Below are 20,042 nucleotides of genomic sequence, written 5' to 3' on the forward strand. Positions count from 1 at the left end.
AAGAACAAGCTCTTCCTTCCAGTGCTTAAGCAGCTTGGAACAGGCCAAGCATCTCTGAAGTGGTGTTAGGCAATTTAGAATAAGATGCCTCTGAAAAGACGGGAGTGGCAGAGCTACCCAGTATTACAGAAGGAATGCATTAATCAAAATTTCCTAATGAGAAAGGAAATTTGGTAGCTATTCAGGCACATGAATACCAGCTCATTAAAATACCCATAAATGATGTACGGAATTTGCTCAAGATGTCTTTTATTTGAATTTTTGTCATTCCATCTCATGTTCCCTTTGGTTAGGTTCCCTTTTTGTTATTCCTTTTCCTTTTTAGAATAGGAAGAACTCAAAATCATGAAGTCTCAAGGAACTTGTCTCTTGAACAAGACAACAATCATGAGGATGCAGACAGCTTTTCCTCCATTCAGGAGGTTTTCAAAGCACTTACAGCCCAGTGTGCTATAAATGGTGCAGTTCTACCTTGTTAACACAGACATTAAAGTCTGTTCAAGATGTTTTCAAATTCCCTCGCTCAATATTTGCAACATCCTGCTCCCACAAAGAGACCTACCCCTTCTCAGCTGTAATAAACTGTTCAGTTCTGGTCCCTTTACTGATCTGAACTGGAAAATTTAGAAACTCTGTTTTCAAATTTCAGTTTCTTAAAGCCATCGGCTCCTCAAAGATTATACATGTCTACATATGCAGGTACATGTTCCTTACTGCTCACTTATACAATAAAAAATGATGTTCAAAGAAATCAGTGGTATATTCTGCAGCACTGTTTGACTCTCCCCTTATTTGGGTGTTGCAAGCAGGGCCTCTGCTTCTACACCAAGGTTGCTAAACTGCACAGCATGAGCTTCTAATGAAGCTGAACACCCAAAGTGATATACAAGTGCTCCTTGAATAAGCAATTTGCAGACACTGAAGTAAAAAGCAGCTGTTTCTGTTGCTAGCATCAGCAAGAACAGCAAAAAAAATACACCCCGTGAACTGTAAATAAACCTGAGTTACGATGCCTACAATTCTCAGATGCTGAAAGAAGTTAAACCAGTAAAAATCTAGCTAACATTACTTTGCCTACTTAGTGTTCTCAATATTTAAAATGGAAATTTATTGTAAGGCTTAACCTGAGCACTGAATAGTTTTCACAAGAAAAAGCCCTACCCTTGGAGTGTTTAGCCCTATCTACAGAAGTACCAACAGACCACCGCTCCACAGCTGTTAAAATGAACATGCATTTTTACTATTCAGTAACTCGCTATTACAACCCTTGTGAAAAGAAAATGAAAAGGAGAACAATATCATGAGGCTCCTAGCACAACTGAAGAGTGGAAATACACATTTAAGAGTTACAGTATTAAGCAGAGAAATTAAAATACTGCAATAAATACACAATTTTTAAAAGAAAGTTTTTCCATATTAAAGTTACTTACCAGAGAATTCTTGATCACCTCACTCTTATAAAATTCTAAAGAAAAAATGAATAAAAAAACACCTTTAGATTAACTTAAATACCAATACAAATCTGAATATTTGAAATGGGAAAAGCTGAAGTAATACTCATGAAAGACAAATGCTAGTGGGTCTAGTTTATCAGCAACAGATTCATGAGAAAGACTTCAAAATGCAGTCATGCTTTTGATTAAAAGTACTCATTCACACTTAATTATTAGAAGTCATTATTTAAATTTAGCATTTCATCTTTACACCCAAGATAACCCTCAAGATGTACTAAGGCTTTGGTTTCTAGGGAAAGAACATGCCCCAGTACTCTACAATATTTGTATGACATTTACAAAGTGACCAGTTTGTCACACAACATCTTCCTGGAGGAGTGCAGCACAGATGAACTAATTGCACTGGTTTCCTGAAGAGCATGGGTGACCTGTTCCAGATGCTTAGAGAGTGAACAGCCAAGTTACCTCAGAGGTGCCAAGTACCCTGTATTTAAATGGAACCAAGCAACTGCTGACACATGGAGCTTAGCTCTCCCAGCCACCATAAGAGCTTCAAGTCTTTAAGGAGACAGCTCTGGAGGCTGGAATACAGTTTTTATACAAATATCCTTCAGTTCACTAGAGGCCAAGAATAAAGCTTCTATGGAATGCAGAACAGTCTCTTACATGAACTACTCTATAAACGGTGATCGGTTACAGGTTCAACAAACCACCACAAGAAAGTCCAGGGAGCAAGCTCAAGTTATGTATTCTTGTCCTTCTAAAACAGCGACCTTGGAAAAAAGCAAGGTTCAACTAGCTAAAAATAAAAATTATGACAAAAACAAAATTTGCTTGCAAAGCTCCAACTGTCAATCATATCAAAAGGAGTATAAAAATGTATTTTTAATAACATGTCTCTATAACGAAGAGCTATAACATTTTGCTTTCCACTGCTATGTAAAGAGAAATGAGATCTAACACTCAACAGCCGAACAGATGCCTGGATGCTTCATGTCATTGGCTGACAATTCTATTTTTGGAAAACTTTGGTAATAGTAAGTGCTGGTTTATGCTCCATAAAATAACTGGTACACAAAGAGTGGAACACTCTCCCCCACAAAAAGCAACTAAGGCTCCAAAAGCTTTAACTTTTCTGTGCTCTTGGAAGTTCACGAGTTTCTTAAGTTATCAGTGGGGGGAGAGGATACCAATGACAAAAAGAGGCTGACTTAAGAGACTCTACCAAATCTGTCATCTGTTTTACTTCCTTGGCTGCTAACACTTAAAGCTCTTATGAAGTTCATGAAACTAAAGAGCTCTTCGTCAGTGTTAGTACATGTGATACAAATAACGGCAGCAGGTTGTCAAGGCAAAAAAAGGCCAGAGAATTCATATCATAAGAATTCAAAGATTAACTAGTAAAAAAGTTGATAGCAAGCCTGGTTTACCTTTGTATATCTTGGCATTATCACACAAGTGAAGAGTGAAGTACGTATCCAAGAGGCGGTAGCCATTCTTATTGATAATGTTACGTGCAGCAATATTCCGAAGATGACGAAGTCGGCGCTAAAAATAAGAAAAAAGCCCTAAATAGTTAAAGAACTTTCTTAGACTGAAACCAATTCAAAACAATTTTTATTTGTTTTTTAGTCAAAGCATTTTCATGATTTCTAAAGTACCTTTGTCAAAAAAATCCCAATAAACACTTATTAGGGAAAAAAATTTTCTTTGCAGAAAGCCAATCTAAACAATAAGCGCTCAGCAAAGCCATAGGAAACTGAATGCACAAGCCACAACTAGCACCTATGAGCTCAGATTAAGCAACACTGATACACAAGACAAGCTATTCTTGTGTCCTATATGTAATTTTTATTCCACATGTCTATAAAGTACACTGAACTATTCAAAGCTGTTTCAAGCAAATATGTGACACAGCATCAAACAGCTGCAGTATCACCCAGGTGTTCTGCATCACCACACTGGAAACATTTTCTAGCCAAAGCTATTTTCAACAAGCACTAGCGAACAAAGAACTCCAACATAAACCACCACTTAATCCAGAGCCATAAGTAACTGGCTGAAGAAAGCTTCCTGAATTCACAGTAAACCTGGAAACTGCTCTAACAACCTTAAATAAAATACGTCAGAAAGACATATCCAGATTTTCAGGGAAAATTCAGGGCACAGTCGAATCTTTAATGTCTGTCAGCTACCATCTGCTTGGATAACTCAGTCCTTTCCTCTTGGATTGAACATGCTATAATATGTCACTAAAATCTTCAGTTTAAGTGATTTCATCCAACTCCAATATTATGTTAGTTTGCTACAATACTGTATCTTGAATGAAAATCATCACATTGAATCAATTTATCTCTCTCCTCACCTCTCTCCAAGTGCCAAACAGCTTTAATAGCTGTGGCTACAATCCTCAACTTCAAAGCATACTACACCCTCCATCTTTGATGAATATCTAACATTAACTTACTGTTAAATTTAACTAGTTAACAAAGTAATTTCATAGGACTTTCCAGTCACTCTTAAGTCATCGCTTAGCTGTGGTTCTTATTTTAGCTTTGAAAACTCATGCGTGCTTGAAACAGACTACTGTGAACTTGGCACTCAGCATACTGCCACTTCAAATATATAAAGTTCTCACCAAATCCTTCAGTATCACGTTCCCCCAGTCAATCCCTCAACCTACCAGTGTCTCACCGATCCACCATAAGTATGTTAACAAATGCCTCCCCATCCTTTTTGGATCACCGCAAACAACCTACAGGCCTCAAACAACTAGTTTCATGCATTCTTTTACCGCAGAGTTCATTTTACAGCATACTACTTTCTCCCAAAAGCTTGTTAATTTTTAAGTCTGGGTCCACCTTAAGAAACACTTTTGCATTGACTAACAGGAGAGTTAAAATACATTTAAAACCAAGAAACAACTTTTCTGTTTGCAGCTTGTCCTAAAAGTTTTTAACAGGACTTGAAAGGCCATCACCTGTTTTGGAATCACAGTATGACACTCTATATTACTTAATATCATTTAAGTGATGTATTACTTTTCCTTCCTGGAAAGCTCTAGAACATTGCATTTCTGTGTTCACATGACAGACTCAAAACCACCAGTAGATTCATTCCTGCAAAGTCTACTTATGAATTAGACTAAAAACAGAGCCTGGAATGGGATGTCCAGATATGTCTAGTATATATATGCAATACAAAACAATTTAAAAAAACACAAAAAACTTTCTAAGCTGCGTAACTGCAGAACTACGTGGCCTTACTTTATTAGAAATTGCTATCAGGAATGTCAACAGAAAAATTTAAGCCACACTTAAACCCAAAACTAAAACTATATATACCTTGTATATTATTTCAAATCTAACAAAGCTCTTCAGTTTTGCTGGCCATTTTTATGAGCAACTTAAGACACTCATTAAGAAAGGTCTTTGAACATACAATGCACTCCCTATAAAAATGATTCAAACATTTTATCTGCCATCTCTCTCCTTTAATTAACTTCAGTAGCATACAAATAAATTATCATGCTCATTCCCCCCTTCATTTTTTATTTCTTTCTTTTTAAATGCCTTATAACCTAAGAAGAATAGCTCACATAGCATCTAACAAAGAAGGCAACATTCTACAGGTCTTTTTAGGATCACCAATTACTTGCATGCCTGGTTTAAGTAGTACGTTACAATGAAGTAGCCCTCAAGCAAAGCCACACAAGTTTTTCATCTTTTACTATGGGCAGCAAGGTTTGGAAAAAGCTGTAGTGTCGCAACCTACAGCTGCAGCTCTGGACAAGAGCAGAGTCCTTATCTCCATGGTTTGTGACTTCTTTGCACCCTTCAAAATTTGGAATTTATCCTATAATCTAAAGTCTCAATTGTCCCAAACCAGTTGGAGGAGGAACAACAAAGCTGGAGCTGTGAGGCCACACCACAGTTCAGAACTCAACATGCAACAGCTAATGAATGTCTACTTAAATCTCCAACTTGGTCATCACTCTCCCCCTCCCTTCTGTCTGATTATTTGTCCATTTAGCCTAGCTGATAGGGAGCAAGTTTCCAATTACATGGACAATTTTTGTGTTCACATTCTTCAGTATGAGGTCATGATGACAGAGGGGCTTGGATCCTGAAAATAAACCTTCCATTTTGCTCACTACATTGTGACTGAAGATATATTGCATTATTCAGATTTCCTCAGAACTCTACAAGAGGCAGCAGAGATAATTACCCTCTCCTGAGCAAAGATAATCAGCTTTAGCCAGGAGACCATCAGCTACAAAGACATAGCCAGATGACAATTCAAATAGGCTCTAAAATTCTTCATCAACTTGCAGCTGTTCTGTGAAAAACAGTACGTATTATTTTGAGGGAATTCTCAAATCTGCTAAGTGGTACCTCTTATGTGTTTCATATAATTTTTGCTCAAGATGTTAGAACACACAAAACAAAAACCCTACTGTGTTGTAGTTCAGCTATCACTGGCATCAGCCAAAAGGCCCTGCTGCTAACCCACACCACTTATTCGAGCTGCTGCATCACCCTCCTCATCTGCACCACCATCAATAAGCACTTGTGCAGCTGCTCAGTGTATCACACCAGGGAGCTGAGCTGGATGAAAACGAACCACCTCTCTCTTTCACTGGGTTAGTTTCACCAGATCAGTTCCTCAATAAGGTTCACAATGTGACTGTACAAGCAGCTGTGCTGGAGACAGAGCAGCAACCAGCAGCCAAAGGCAGACAGGACTGCTTAAATAAAATCACCAGCCTAAAATATGTGCAGAGCTATATACAGCCTGGCACTTTTACAAGCCAAGTAAGAAGTGGTTCACAATGAGGTATCAGTGCATTTCAAATTGCAAAAGCAACTCTGCACAGAGAAAGGAACCATTACACTTTACACTGAACACAGTAACTGCAAACAATCCAGAGTTCTTTCATTTCCTTTTTCTTTTAGGCGAAATGGGAAAGAGTTATCACTTCTCATTAAACACTAGTTTTAACTATTTGCTCTTTATAGAAAGGTATCAAGAAATCCTCATCACAAGGAAGGAACCCCCACAGATGAGATGCTCTGCAACCAGAAGAACCATTCCAAAAAGCCTAGTTTAAAAAAAAAAAATCAAAATACAAGTGCTAAAAAACATAAGTGCTTTGACAACCTCATGAGTCACATAAATTAAAAAAGGCCAGCTGTGTTTGCAAGCTGATAGTGCAGGATTTGCCTTCATAAAGATAGATAAGCAAAATATACAGATGAGTATAATTTTCAATGCTATCTCCTCAGTTGACAGTATCAGCAACACAGTCCTGAAGATCTCAGACACTACACCAGGCATCTTAATAAGACAGCCTGCTGAAAAAAAAAAAACTATTTTTCAGCTGAGCACTGATTTAAGTTAGCTCTGACAAGCACAACTGATACCATTAAAAAGGGTATTTAACTTTTCCAGCCGCTCTGAATTTAGTGCACACAGCCTGAATGATGACATGCCTGGACCACTGCTTAGCAGAGTAGGGGAGCAGGTTTAACGACTTTCTCGGGGGAGGGGGGGGTGGTGACACAGAAGTTATGTTGATTACCGCAATTGTCCTAGTCCTTTGCAAATCCCAAGAAAGTCAATGAGGCAGTGAAATTACATGGTAAGCCTTGTTATCATTTTATTTAATTGCCAATCTAAGTTTCAACTCAGTAAAAGCAATTCCTATATAGCAACCCTATGCTGACCTACACAAAAGAAGTTAGTGCTTCCTTCTACCCTGAAAATAAATGACTACAAAACAAGAGAAGAGATCCACTAATTGTCCCTTAGAAGAACTCCTGAGTAGTAGCTTATATTTTAACAACACTGCTGGAGGTAAAGATGTCACAGGTTATAAGCATACAGCTATCCCCACGATATATAGAAAAGACGATCATGATCTCTTTACAAGAGATCAGAAGAGCAGAGCCTGCCATCAGGTTTCATCCCTCATGCCTGCATAGCCACAAAACCAGCTTCCCGGAATTCAACAGCAGCATCTTGACAAGAGCTGCTACGGAGTGCTGTGAGGCCATCCATGCTCAGTTTCTCTCAAAAGTCAGGGGTCGTCTTATTACTTAAGAAAAGCACTCAGTTATCATTCTGAAGAACTATTATCAGTTGTTTAATGTATTTAGTGACATTCAATGACTTTCTGGGAACCTCTCCAGATCTACTGCTGGCCATAAACAAGTCAGACCACCACAGAATAAAGTATTTTGATCAACAACCTTGTTAATACTTTGCTTTTTCATCAGATGATCTCAGAACTCTATAAATCTACCAAGTCTTCTGAGGTTTAAAGGACTGAAACTGCCCGGTCCCTTCATGCTTTAGTTCCCTCAACACTAAGATACTGTAATCTTTCACTACCTCTGCCTAAAATACCACTTTTTCCATCTAGACACTTGTTCCCATCCTGCACAATGCTTTCTTGTGCATTTGCGCACTCTCAGGATGAGTGTCACAGAATTTAGCCAAGGTCAAGCTGGCAAAAAAGATGTTACTTTGAAACTTGTCTAAGTTCCTCCAATTCAGCTCCCTACAGCTACACAGATGTGCCCACCACAAAAGCAGGTTGGAGCAGGCAGACTTTAACACTGCAGTTTCTTGATGGCTTACACTGATCCAGACAACACTCTCTGCTTCCCTCCAGGCCTCAGAAACTGAAGTGACAAAGCTATTCACTGTTTGTTTGGGGTTTTGTTGGGCTTGGTGGGGGTTTGGGGTTTTTTTGTGGTCTAACAATCTGGTCCCATTAATGAAAATCACTGCAAAGACTGGGGAGGGGGGGGCAGGGAAGAAAAGGTTTTAAGTCAAAACAAGACAGAAAAGTGTGCGGTTGTTAACATAAGGTCTGGATTGTTGATGGAACCACAAGAACAGCGACTACCTACAACAGCCTAAAGTATTTGTGGAATTTCACAATTATGTGTTCAAGGTCACATAATGGGTGGCAAAAACAAGCACAAGAGTTCTGACGACTCTTCCATCTTAACCACTTTATTATTCTCTTACAAGAAACTGATGGCCTTGGGAAAAAAACATAAGTATATCCAATCTGGATGAGAACACAGCCAAACACCGTTTTTCTATCTTCACTACTGATCTACCACACTTACTAGCTCAGGCTCCAAGTATGAATAGTGAAGCTCAGGTCATTAATACAGGCAACAGCTAAGCCTATTCTTTATCACATGGATGGAGCCTATCATTTTTTTAGCGGCCCAGTCAACCTAATGGCTCACTGCTGAGAAAACGGGGAGGTCTGTCTTCTTTTTGTCCCACATCTGCCTCTTCCCACCCTCGCTCCCGGCTGCATGGTCTGCCCTCTTTATCACTGTCCCTTTCAGTAAAACCATTCACAAATTCTTGCTCCTAGCAGAAACAAGAGCACTTTGACAGATTAGTTTGCAAAAGTGTCAAAAAAGCATCTAAACATAAGTAAGGCAGGCAGTTTAGTTTCTCCCAGCACAGCCATCCAAGATGCCATCAAACAGCCCCCTCTGTGAAAGGGTGGTTAGGTTGAAAATTTCTAGATGTTAGTAAAAGAATGACAGTGGGCCTACTGCACCCATACTCGTGAGCAAGTTTCAGAAATTCTGTTGGAATAGTCTAATTTTTAAACAACTTATTAAATTTGAATAAATTTTTCAGAATAAAGTTTAAATTCAATTGACAAGGGAGAAAATTTTATAAATCTGGTGCTGGACTGGAAAAGGCTTTTTTCCCCCCCATCCCACCACCTTCATATTCCTGGTGACATCCCATATAACCTGTGTAAAGTGCAAAGCATCAGATGGGTTCAAGAGAGCATTTCTGTTTCAACAAAGAGCAATGCAAGGGGGGGGGGGGGGACGGGGGACGGGACCACAAAAAAACCCCACGACCTTACTTTTGCCTGAAGTGTAAATACCAGGGTAAAACCAGTGTAAGAAGGCTGGGAAGCCATCTTGCACAAGCAAAGCTGAAATTTACAGAACATACTTTGAAAGCTCAAAGCTGTCAAAAGCAAGTTACCACTCAGGGCTCTCACAGAGGCCCAAATACCTAACAAGCAATCATTTTTTCCTCCAGAAAACACACTGTACAGGACTTTCAACACTGGCTACAATTTCAGGACCATTCTCCTTATTTAGCCTTTAATGGAGCATCCTACCTATCAGATGGTTTTTTAACATGAACACCAAGACATAGTCTTCATCTCTGGACACCATCTCTGATTTTCACTTGTTGCCCTCCTCCCAATTGTTTCAAGGGAAGATATTCCATAAATTCTCTTCAGGTCAGGATCAGCTCTGACCTCTGTACAAGCTGGTATGTATTCTGGTTTTACCTAGCTTTCACATGAGTTTCCTAGCTTGCTTGCTTTATGACCCACAGTTGCACTGGAAGATTTTAAGCATAATCCTTCCAAGTATTTTCACATTAAAGTGCGGTGCAAAGATTAGTTAGCAACACAAACGTTATACAGCAAATCTAATTGCTTCGAACTTAAGAGAACTGATCTTGCAAGGTCAGCTGTTTGGTTCTCTGAATACTTCTCATAATTAAGTCACAAAAAAACCACAGGGCTCTAGCTCACAGCAGTCAGGTTGAGGGTTTTGGGTGGTTTTTTTCCTCTTCTTGAAAAGCATAGATGCTCCAGCTCTAAAAAAAACAAACACAAAATCTATCAAAATACAAAACGTATTTAGCCAACATCAGCATTACTTATCCCAGTGCTGTTCTACACCTCATTATTACAACTTCCTACTCCTCAGATTTTCACGAACTACTTGCTTTCACCTATCCATACCAGTTAGAATATTAAGTAGCAATCATGTGATCTGAGTTCCTGGAAGTCAAATGGTAGACAAGAATTCATATTTAATTCAATTTTATATAAAGTTTTCAAGCTGCCTTGTTTTCCAATTCGATAGACTCCACTACCAAAAAAAAAAAAAAAAAAAAAAGTACCTCACAGAAGGTTTGGGTCAAGTCTGCTGCAGTACACAAAGCTTTTAATATCAAAGAAACGTACAGTAGGAAGTTTAGATACTATTCAGATGTGTTGTTACTTAAAACCACAGGAGGGACAAGAAAATGCTTGTACTCCAGTTTACACACTTGCTAGGAAGATTTGTAAGTTTTGTAATTAAATAGTTTTCCACAGTTCAGCTCAGAGTTAAGAGAATCACATGCAACTTCAGATCTACTTCAGAAGCAAAGCAGAAGCATTTGATGTGCAATTTTGTAGGACACACCAGAAGGAATTTTTGGAATTATTTTAATGTCCTTCCAGCACACACTTGAAGACAGCAAGGCCCGCAGAGCTACACAACCATCATTAGTTCAGTGCTACTTTCTGGCAATAGTCTTTAAAAAGTTATGCCTGCTATCAATCATATGCAAGGCCAACACCAGTTCAAAGACGCACAGTAGAATTTCACTGTATTTTTTCCTGTGAAGATGCTACTTTCTTCCCTCACATTTCTTAAGATTTGATGCAAGGAAGAGACAAATTGAATCTGTGCCATGTGATTTACCCAGACTAAGTGACCACAAGCAGAGTCCAAACTACTTTCATCACAGGCTCAAAGTCATCACAGATGTACAATTGTGAATTTTAGTTTACAGTTCCTTAAATCAAGGTGCTTCCTTTCCTTTACACTTAGGGGCATCTGAGAGGCTTTTGAAAGGCTCGCCTTAGAAGATTCCTATGAAGCTTTCACTTTAACACATTAAGGCTCAATACAGGTTTCTAATCACCCACACTCCCCCACAACTACTCCTGCTTCTGTACTGCACTAAGTTTCAACAAGGTCAGTCAGCAAATGGAAGATGTTTTCTAAAAGGCACTGAGCCTTCCCTAATTTGTATAGGGAGAAAGTGAAAGAGGAAGTATAAGGAACACTTCTATACTTGATATGGCCCATGCAGAAGTATTATTATTCTCAAGCTACTTGAACATAAAACAGCCCTTCATTAGCTCAACCCAGAGTTAAAGAATGAAACACGTGAAGTCAACTTTGCATCTAACAAAATGCGTCAATGGCCCAACTTGCTCTTTTAATGCTAATTAAAACAGCAACAGTAGTATCAGAAAATAATTCAGATAATTTCTTTCAGTTATTACATAATTAGCCAAGACAGTTACATATTACTCCGAGGTAGCTACATCCTTCTGTCTATCCTCCCTTGCACCCTCTCTTTAGTAGCTACCCCACCAAACTGTTTCCTCACTAAATAACTGAATTTACACTGGGGAGCAACTCAGAACTCAACTTCTACCTCAAATCAATTATGTAAATGGCTGGTAACTTCCACCAGGTGCAAGAAATCTCTTTGTACACCATAACCACATGTGGAAAATCTATACCACATTTTTACACTCAAAACCATCGAGACAACCAAGACTAAAACTGATATTCAATGCAAGCCCACAGTGTTCACACTCTTCACTAATTTTATGTTTCCTCGTCCTTCCTTCCACAAAAAATTTGTGCTTGTCTCTGCAGAAAGACTGAAAGAGCCTGTTATCTAAATCATGAGGTAAGGACAGGTATAGAAGACATGGGTATTCAGTCTTATGATACAAACAGGATAGCTTGTTAGGTGTAACAGAACATGACTCAACACACAGAATTTACTTAAATATAAAGTTGGCAGGAAGGGTTCAGAAGCAAAATCTTAAGCCATACCAGGACTTAGGCAAATTAAGTTCTTTTTGTGTACTGTTTCAACTGTTTCTGTGTTTGGTTATGGTCACTACAACATCAAGAGCGACAGACCAAGCAAGCTGGCAATAGCCACAACTCTGAAGAAAATAAACTGTCAGCACACCCTAAAAAAAAAAAAAAAATTCTCTAAACTGAGGTTAAGAAAATCTTACAAGCACTAACCACTGGGCACACAAAGCTCCTTTTGCTACGTGTTTATATAAGATCCAAATAACAAGGAACTAGATACAGTCTTTCCATCTTTAACAGAGACCTTTAAGAAACAGCAGCTAGAAGTACCATCTTTCCTTATTGATGTTTTCCTCTGAGTTTGTCTAAATAAATATTTACCCATTTAGAAGATGAAAGACCAAAACTCTAACTGCCTCTTTTGACAAAACATGGGAACTATGCCATGGGGTAGAAAATGGAACACTGGGGTGCAAGTCCCACCTCATTAACACTGTGACAGTTCAGAGAAGTCCTTTAAGCCTCTTATCTTGGGCAGGAGAGCATTAGTCCATATTAGCCGAGGGAATGACCTGGGAATACCAATCAAGCAATGAAAAATAAGACTATGCTCAGAAGGAAGGTCCCAAAACTAACCAGGGCCTTATGGAACATCAACAAAATCATCAACAAAATCAAAGCAAAGGCACTTTTAACCTTAACTACTTGATTTTAAGTACACACTACATTGCACAAGCAAACAGCATATGCTGATTAATAACCTGAAGCATATTAATGTTTATCATGTTACTGGATGACAAACCAAGGGCAAACCAGTAAGCCTTTCTTCATAAGAAACAAGTTTTTAGTTAACAGCTACCAAGACCTTTCTTTCAATTAAAACCATTCCCTAATCCCCTACAAATCTCCTGAATAAAGCATCGAAACTGATTTACTACAGCTTTCTGACAGAACAATCTCTAACTTATCAACAGATCATTCAGACTGCAAAACACACTTGCATTCTTTAGGAAAAATACTGCAGTACCCTGCAGACAGAAAAAGTCTATCCCCAGATTAACAGCCAACTATTTCCTCCCAATCATCTCCAACAAACACTAGACATTGATACGGCTGGACATGGACACAGCTGTGTATGATCACTAGGTCAATACTTAAATTTTACCGGAGCAGTGCTTCCCTCCATCCCCACTCAGCATTTAAAGACCGTGCATGTCAAAGAAGTGAAAGCAATACTCAAATATGACACTTTCCACCCACTATTCTGATTTCCCCCAGCATATTTAGTAGGAAAGAGGAAGTAAAATACTTAAGACTCAGTCTTTGTTTTCATATTACACAGTAGAAGACATATATCACTAGTTATATAAAACTATTTCAAAAACAGATGCTCTTTTCACACTGTTTTAGTTGGAAAACCAGTTCGCATGCAGCGCTCAGACCATACAGTAGCGTTCTTCACTTCTCCCACATACAAACACTCTCAAACTCATTTGCCAGCACACTGAATCACCCATTTCCACCATGTAACCCAAGTTGTTGTGTATGAACAGCACGCATCTTTAAAGAAAGTAACTATGAAATTTTAGCCTTCTAATTCACCAATATTCTTCCCGTGTTGCTTTACTTCTACTCGCCTGGATCACCTCAAGTATCTAAACATATACCCAAGGTACTGAATTGTCACTTCCAACCGCTGAAAACACAGTTTTATTTACTATTGGAATCCAGAAGTACTTTCAGAAGAAAAAACACCTTCTGTTTTAAAGTTCACCTCACTCCTGACTCCCATTCCTTTGCATCCTGCATTCAAACAGGGTAGCAATGCAAATTTCTGAAGCGCGTACATTATGCTTGTGCAATTACTAAAATCCCAACAGCTCAGAGACTGTTAGATGTTTAGTATATATCATTTCTTTAAATGCAGCTGAATGTAATGATTTCTTGTACAAGAAATTTTACAGAATGGATAGTCTTCACTGCTGCGGTCATCAATGAGACATTTAGGTCTTGTCATCAACTTCTCATTTCTTTATGGGAAGGTGCACAGAATAAGAGCATAAACCTGAAAAGGACATTCATGGTCTTTGAATTCAATACCTTTATTACAGTCAACCAGTTCACAGAAGGTAGACATTACAGCATAGTTTCATGTTCAAAGTAGATTTAGGGGGATTTTCTTCCTACCAGTAAGGGGTCTGCTCCAGAACTTTGCTTGGCTGAAAGAAGGTTTTCAATTCTTAAATTAGATTTTAATCTTTAATATCCAAAACAAAGGACCCTTCCCTGCCAAACAGGTTTAGGATGGGGATAACCCATTGTTTGAGCAGTGGTGGGATGGGAGAAAACATATCCTGCCCACATGACACTTTCACCCAGCTACTGGAAATGCCAACATGCATTTCATGAAACCAACATGCATCTAGTCTGACAAGTCTGTACCGATACTGACTATAAACAAATGTGATGCCCTGCGGTTTGCTGAAGTTCAGAGTGCAAGGAAGCCTCACATGGCTCATCATGGAACCAGTTCAGGGCCTCTGCCCTTAATCTCAGACCTCTGTTTCACACTATGTGAGCTAGACTGCTTCCACAATTAAGCTAGTATGGAAGCCACAAGAGCCACGTTTGCTAAGCATTGCTCTCCAGCTCCTAGAAATCCATCAAACTCCAACTGGTTCTTTATGAATCCCAGTCTGACAGTGAATGGAAACTACAGAGTGTCCTTGGGGAGTTTCACTGTTTGCTCTGTTTTGCCCTGCCCCAAACACCTACTTCTGATGCCTGTGGCTGAAAGCTCATTGCCGCTTCCTTCCACGTAAGAACTTTCACCATCTGACAAAATAGGTCTATGAACTGGAAGATACAGAAGATATTGGGTCACCTGGAATTTGATCTAACACTGTTCACAGCTGTGCACTGTGGCAGTTTACCCCTACCCTTCTTACCACCACATCCATATTCACCAGTGTATCCAGCTCCCTCATGTGCACCCTTCCACACAATACATCCAAAGTCTTTGAGCAGCTCATCTTGGAGACCCACCTTGGGCATCACTACAGAGGGCAAACCAAAATGTGATTGACTGACACTAAACTGGAACTAAAACTTCTGATGGAAAACAGCTGTGTACAGCTCCTAGTGTATCCCCTAGTATCTATAATATCTAGCTCCCCCCACACCCATTACCCCGGTTATCTCCAGTGAGCAGAAAATTGTTTACACCAAGGTATCACTAATGTGGGTCCAAGAGTTAAACAGTTTTCTGGGGAAAAATGCACATGATCTGTGGTCCCATTACAGGGCTACCTTATATACAGTCTAAATATCACATACTGTTTTTCCCCTATAATTCGGAAGATCGTCTATGGCTTACTTCAGAAGAAAGCTTCTTGCAACTGATCATCAATCAGGCCATTGGAAATTAGCAGCACATGCAGACCAAACATTTTAGCTTACAACTGGCAAGTACTGGTAGCAGAAATGCAACCAGCTGATGAGAGAGTTTTCTGTGCAGTTGCTGTAGAGTCAGACCACTCAGGAACAAGCTGCTGAAATACTTTGCAATCAGCCAAGTCACACAAGTGCTAGGCTGCGACACATATGACTTAGTACTCACCTGCTACACTGGAATCCATGTCCAGTTTTGTTCACTTTTCTTCTGCTCTCTATTTTTATCACAATAAAGCAGCAGGGGGCATTTTTGTCATTTTCTAAAATGGTTCTAGCCATTATTTCTGAGGGATCCTCCTCTGCTCCACCCAAAACCAATTATACCTATAGTTTATGCATGCCCTGGCTGGCCATCTAGGCATGAGGGATGCTTCAGTCTACGGACATGGATCTGACTGAATGCCTGAACCACAGACTAACTGGAAATCATCTGTTTAAAAAAAAAAAAAAAAAAAGGGGTCTTTTTCTTCCTTACAATTCCCTAATGACTCACCACAAACTGTGCATCAGTACAGCTGTTTGTACAACAGTACCTGCAGTTCAAGTTCCAGCTTGCAGGTCTCCAAACACTATCTCACTGTTCGTTAAAAGCTTCAATCTCTCTGTTGGAATTGATAGTAAAATCTTATCAATTTCAGCCTGAAGGAAAAGTCTGAAGTCCTGGAGGCACTAGTTCTTAAGTCCACGAAGACAGGCTTTCCTGTCTCTTGACAACCACACATGACAGCTGTTTTTGTCAGCAATTAGCACAGCAACATTAAACAGATCATTTGACTGTAGCATGACTGGCTCTCTATGTTAAGACTGCGGGGGTTTTGTCCAACTGCTTCCATCAAGAATATAAGAGTCTGAAAGGTCTGGCTCGCTCACGCCCACATTGCTTTGAGCTGCTTACAACATCAGGGCTGAAAAGTTTGTTTTGAGCATTTAGAAACCCCTAAGTTATCACAACACTCCTGGCTTTCTTGCATTGAGCAACTAGGAAGAGGTAATGCTAAAGAATCCCTGCACGTTTTCCATTCTGTTAGACTCACTCTTTCAGCAAAAGAAAATTGACATCCTGGCACAATTACTTTAGGACACAAATTGGAATTTTATGCTTAACCAGATGCACTTCTTTACAGCCATATCCTCTATTTCTCCCACTTAAAATGTAGAACACAACAGCAAAAGGCATTTTTAGGCCAGGTCATCCTGTCACCAACGAACAAGTTAAAGAATAGATTAGTCAGTCTGATACAAGTGTGGTCACATAAGCAAAGGTTTTGGACATAGCTTTTCACTTTTGCAAATGTGTAAGTAGCAGGAACTTCATTTTCTACTCAGTGTGAACTTCACTGCACAATTAAATCTAGACTAAACCCAAATTACACCTTCAATATTTCAGCCATTTAAAAAGTCACTTCAGTCATTAAAAGCACTCACCTTAAGTTCACATTTGAGAATTTGGTCTCTAGAGAGATTTATAGCCATGACTCAGACCACCTTACTCTCACCCTTGTAGTCAAAAAATGCGGAACTGGGTGTTCTAGAGAAAACTGCCTACTAAAACAAATCACCGAGTTGATTTCTGTGCTGACAGGCAGCAAGGAATTACTGTGTTACAAAGCACCACCACACTGATCAGCCAGATTTTTGCATTATAGAAGTAGAATAGACTGGAATGACTTTTCCATTCTTTTTCATGATTCTGCAGTAAAATACCTCCAGAGTGATTAGCCCTTTCAAGGTAAGGCATCTTGTAATTCAGTAACAGACTTTTAAGCTCAGACAATACAGTGAGAGGATGATTCATTATCGGGGTATTCAACTAGTTTCTGAGCTTCTTCATTTGATGGCAAGCACTGACACAGCATTACAGATACCTCAGCACACAGTCCTTTTATTTGCAGAGTACACAGCAAAACAATACCTCAGACCTGGTCACAGCCTTACGCTTACTACAATTAACATTTCCTCAGCACCCATAGAAGCATCCTACATGGCTTAAACTAAGTATTTACCCAACTGGAACATCACATAATTAATGATTCAGTTTCTGCTCCTGCAAACTCCTACAAAAGTTTCTTCTCCTAGAAAAAAAGATAGTGTTTTGGTCTCACTTCACAAATTAAGTTCAATGACTAATAACTATGGCTTCTCTCTCCAGCATTCACTTGTTTTTTGCACAAGCCTGGGAAAGAACAAACCCCAAAATTTAGCAGGGAGAAGGCCATACTTGATCTTCTAAATGATCCAGTGCTCCCGTGAAGTTCACCCAAAGCAGTGCTCATGCTTATGTTCATTAACGTAGATCAGGCCCACATTTACAATAAGTACTTGCTCTCAAATTAGGGTCAATACTAGCACAACTCCAGTAGCCCAGAGTCATCTCCATTCCTTCCCCTTGCCCCTAAGTGGATGTCTGGTAAATAAGGTTTATCCAAGGAGCAGTTACAACTTTATTTCAAGTTGACATCTATTGATTTTTCTCTGGTAACTGCATTTTCACACCTGGTAACTCATAGCTCAAGTAACTTAGATCATGTGTCTACTTCTTAATAGCACTGACTACACCGAGGCAATGAACCAAACCTTCAAGTGCTGATTCCCATCTTGCAGTATTTCCAAAAGCATGCCTTTGCTAAGTAATTATTCCCCCCTCCACCACTACTGCTTAAGCTCCTGTACAATGGAGCGACTACATGTAAGAGGGGAAAGGGCACAGACTTGGTTTGATACAGATTGCTAAACCCTCATGCAGATCCTAGACTTCCTCACTTAACCTTGCTCCTAATGCTCTCCAAAATTAAAATGTGGGACAGTTGCCCAGTAAACCAGAAGCCAACTATCAGCAAACAGGAAAAACAGTTAGCTGAAGGAAGGATGTGATGGGGAGGGAACATTGCTGCAGCTATGATTTGAACTATGCTGCAACTCCCAGCTTTAATCTGCACCCAGCACTTCTATGGGCACAGAAGCAGCCTCTCAGGGAGTGGGAACATCCCCCTTTGCTCTCCAGTACTGGCAGAAGAGGGGCACAGACCCCTGCCCCCATGCAAAGGGGATCTCACCCTCTCATCTTCCTCTCAGCCCAAGAGAAGGGTGCTCAAAACCCTTTTCCCGAGGGTCCCTTCTTCCATCAGCTCAGGGACTTGGTCTCAGACACCCCCATACCCCTTACACTTCAGGGAGCCCATGCACACACACACCCTCCTCAGGGCACCCACACCTCGAGGGGCACCACCACCCCCTCCCTACCCCTTAGGGGACCCCACACACATACCCCTCAGGGCACCCCACACCCCAGGCAGGCTCCCCCTATACCCCAGGGAGCACCCTACACACACACACACCCCTCAGGGAGCACCATACACACACATGCACACCTCTGGGAGCCCCTACACCCCTCAGGGAGCACAGCCCCTACGCCCCTCAAGGAGCACCCCACATGCCAGGGAGTGCCCCCCCCTTTCACTTCAAGGTACCCCCCACACACACACCTCAGGGCACCCCACACCCCAGGGAGCCCCTCCGTTTCCCCTCAGGACACCTCACACCCCAGGGAACCCACACCCCTTTTCCTTCCGGGCACCCCACACCCCAGGGAGCGCCCCCACACACACCTCAGGCCACCCCCCTCCCCGAGGCCCGCCGTACCTGCTGCGAGGGCAGCTCCACATGCAAGGCCCGGGTGGCGGAGCCCGGGGGTAAGGCAGCAGGGCCGGCGGCCGAGCTCATCCTCACGGCAGGGCAACGGCCGGGCAACGGCTGCAGCGCCTGCGCATGAGCCCTGCGGGCCGCCACTGCTCCCCCGCCGCCGCCCGGCACCCAGGGGTTAATGGCGGCAGCAGCACCGGCCCGGGCCGCTCGCTACGGAGCCATATTACCGCAGTGCTGGGGGGCGGGCGGCGAGGGGCGGGGGAATGGAGCGTCCCTATCGTTCATTGGCCCGCGCTACCCCGAGGCGGGAACCCGGGTGTGCCCTTGAGACGCCTATGGCTGAATGGTACGTCAATCAACGCTCCTCTCCCCGGCCTCTGTCAAACCGTTGGAACAGGAGCCGGCGCCGATTGGAGAGACGACTTCCGGAAGGCGGGGCGGTACCTGAGGAGCCGCTGATGATTGGAGGAAAACGGGTTTGAGTGACATCGCTCGTCCTCCGTCACGTGGGGGGGGAGCTGTTTTTATCACGTGGTAGGACGAAAATATTTTGCTGGGTGGGTGCGTGGGGGGGAGAAGGGGGGGGGGGGGCGCTGTCGCCGTGGCAACGGGGAGCGGCCTGGTTCCGCCGCTTCGGCCGTACCGAGGGGCCGCCGGGGGCCCCGTGCGCGTCCGGGCCCGCGGCTGGGCCTCATGCCCTTAGGCCAACCTGCCCCACATCTCAGCACTATCACCAGCCTGCCCCACATCCCATCCACCCACCCCAGCTCACACCCACCTGCCCCACATCGCACTAACCTGC

At 41.4% G+C, this 20,042-nt stretch overlaps 1 protein-coding gene across 4 annotated transcripts in view; it reads right to left on the bottom strand.

Moving 5' to 3' along the window:
- UVRAG (UV radiation resistance associated) overlaps positions 1-19,491 on the bottom strand; it is a 100,319-nt gene extending 80,828 nt beyond the window's left edge. Inside the window, exons 1-4 of one of the 4 annotated variants that reach the window (XM_013305704.3) lie at positions 19,238-19,415; positions 10,060-10,124; positions 2,885-3,002; positions 1,431-1,465 (exon numbers count right to left, since the gene is read on the bottom strand). Coding sequence is in view for 2 of the 4 variants with exons in the window: in XM_027777872.2 (XP_027633673.2) it covers positions 1,431-1,465; positions 2,885-3,002; positions 19,238-19,318 (234 nt within the window). In the remaining 2 variants the exon portion in view is untranslated. Of the gene's footprint in view, positions 1-1,430; positions 1,466-2,884; positions 3,003-10,059; positions 10,125-17,023; positions 17,087-19,237 lie in introns of those variants that run through there. The other 3 variants (XR_008746849.1, XM_027777872.2, XM_055802003.1) reach the window with 3 other exon arrangements.
- Between the last annotated feature and the right edge of the window lie 551 nt (positions 19,492-20,042).

The sequence above is a fragment of the Falco peregrinus genome, chromosome 4, assembly GCF_023634155.1.
Source record: "Falco peregrinus isolate bFalPer1 chromosome 4, bFalPer1.pri, whole genome shotgun sequence".
Taxonomy (NCBI): domain Eukaryota; kingdom Metazoa; phylum Chordata; class Aves; order Falconiformes; family Falconidae; genus Falco; species Falco peregrinus.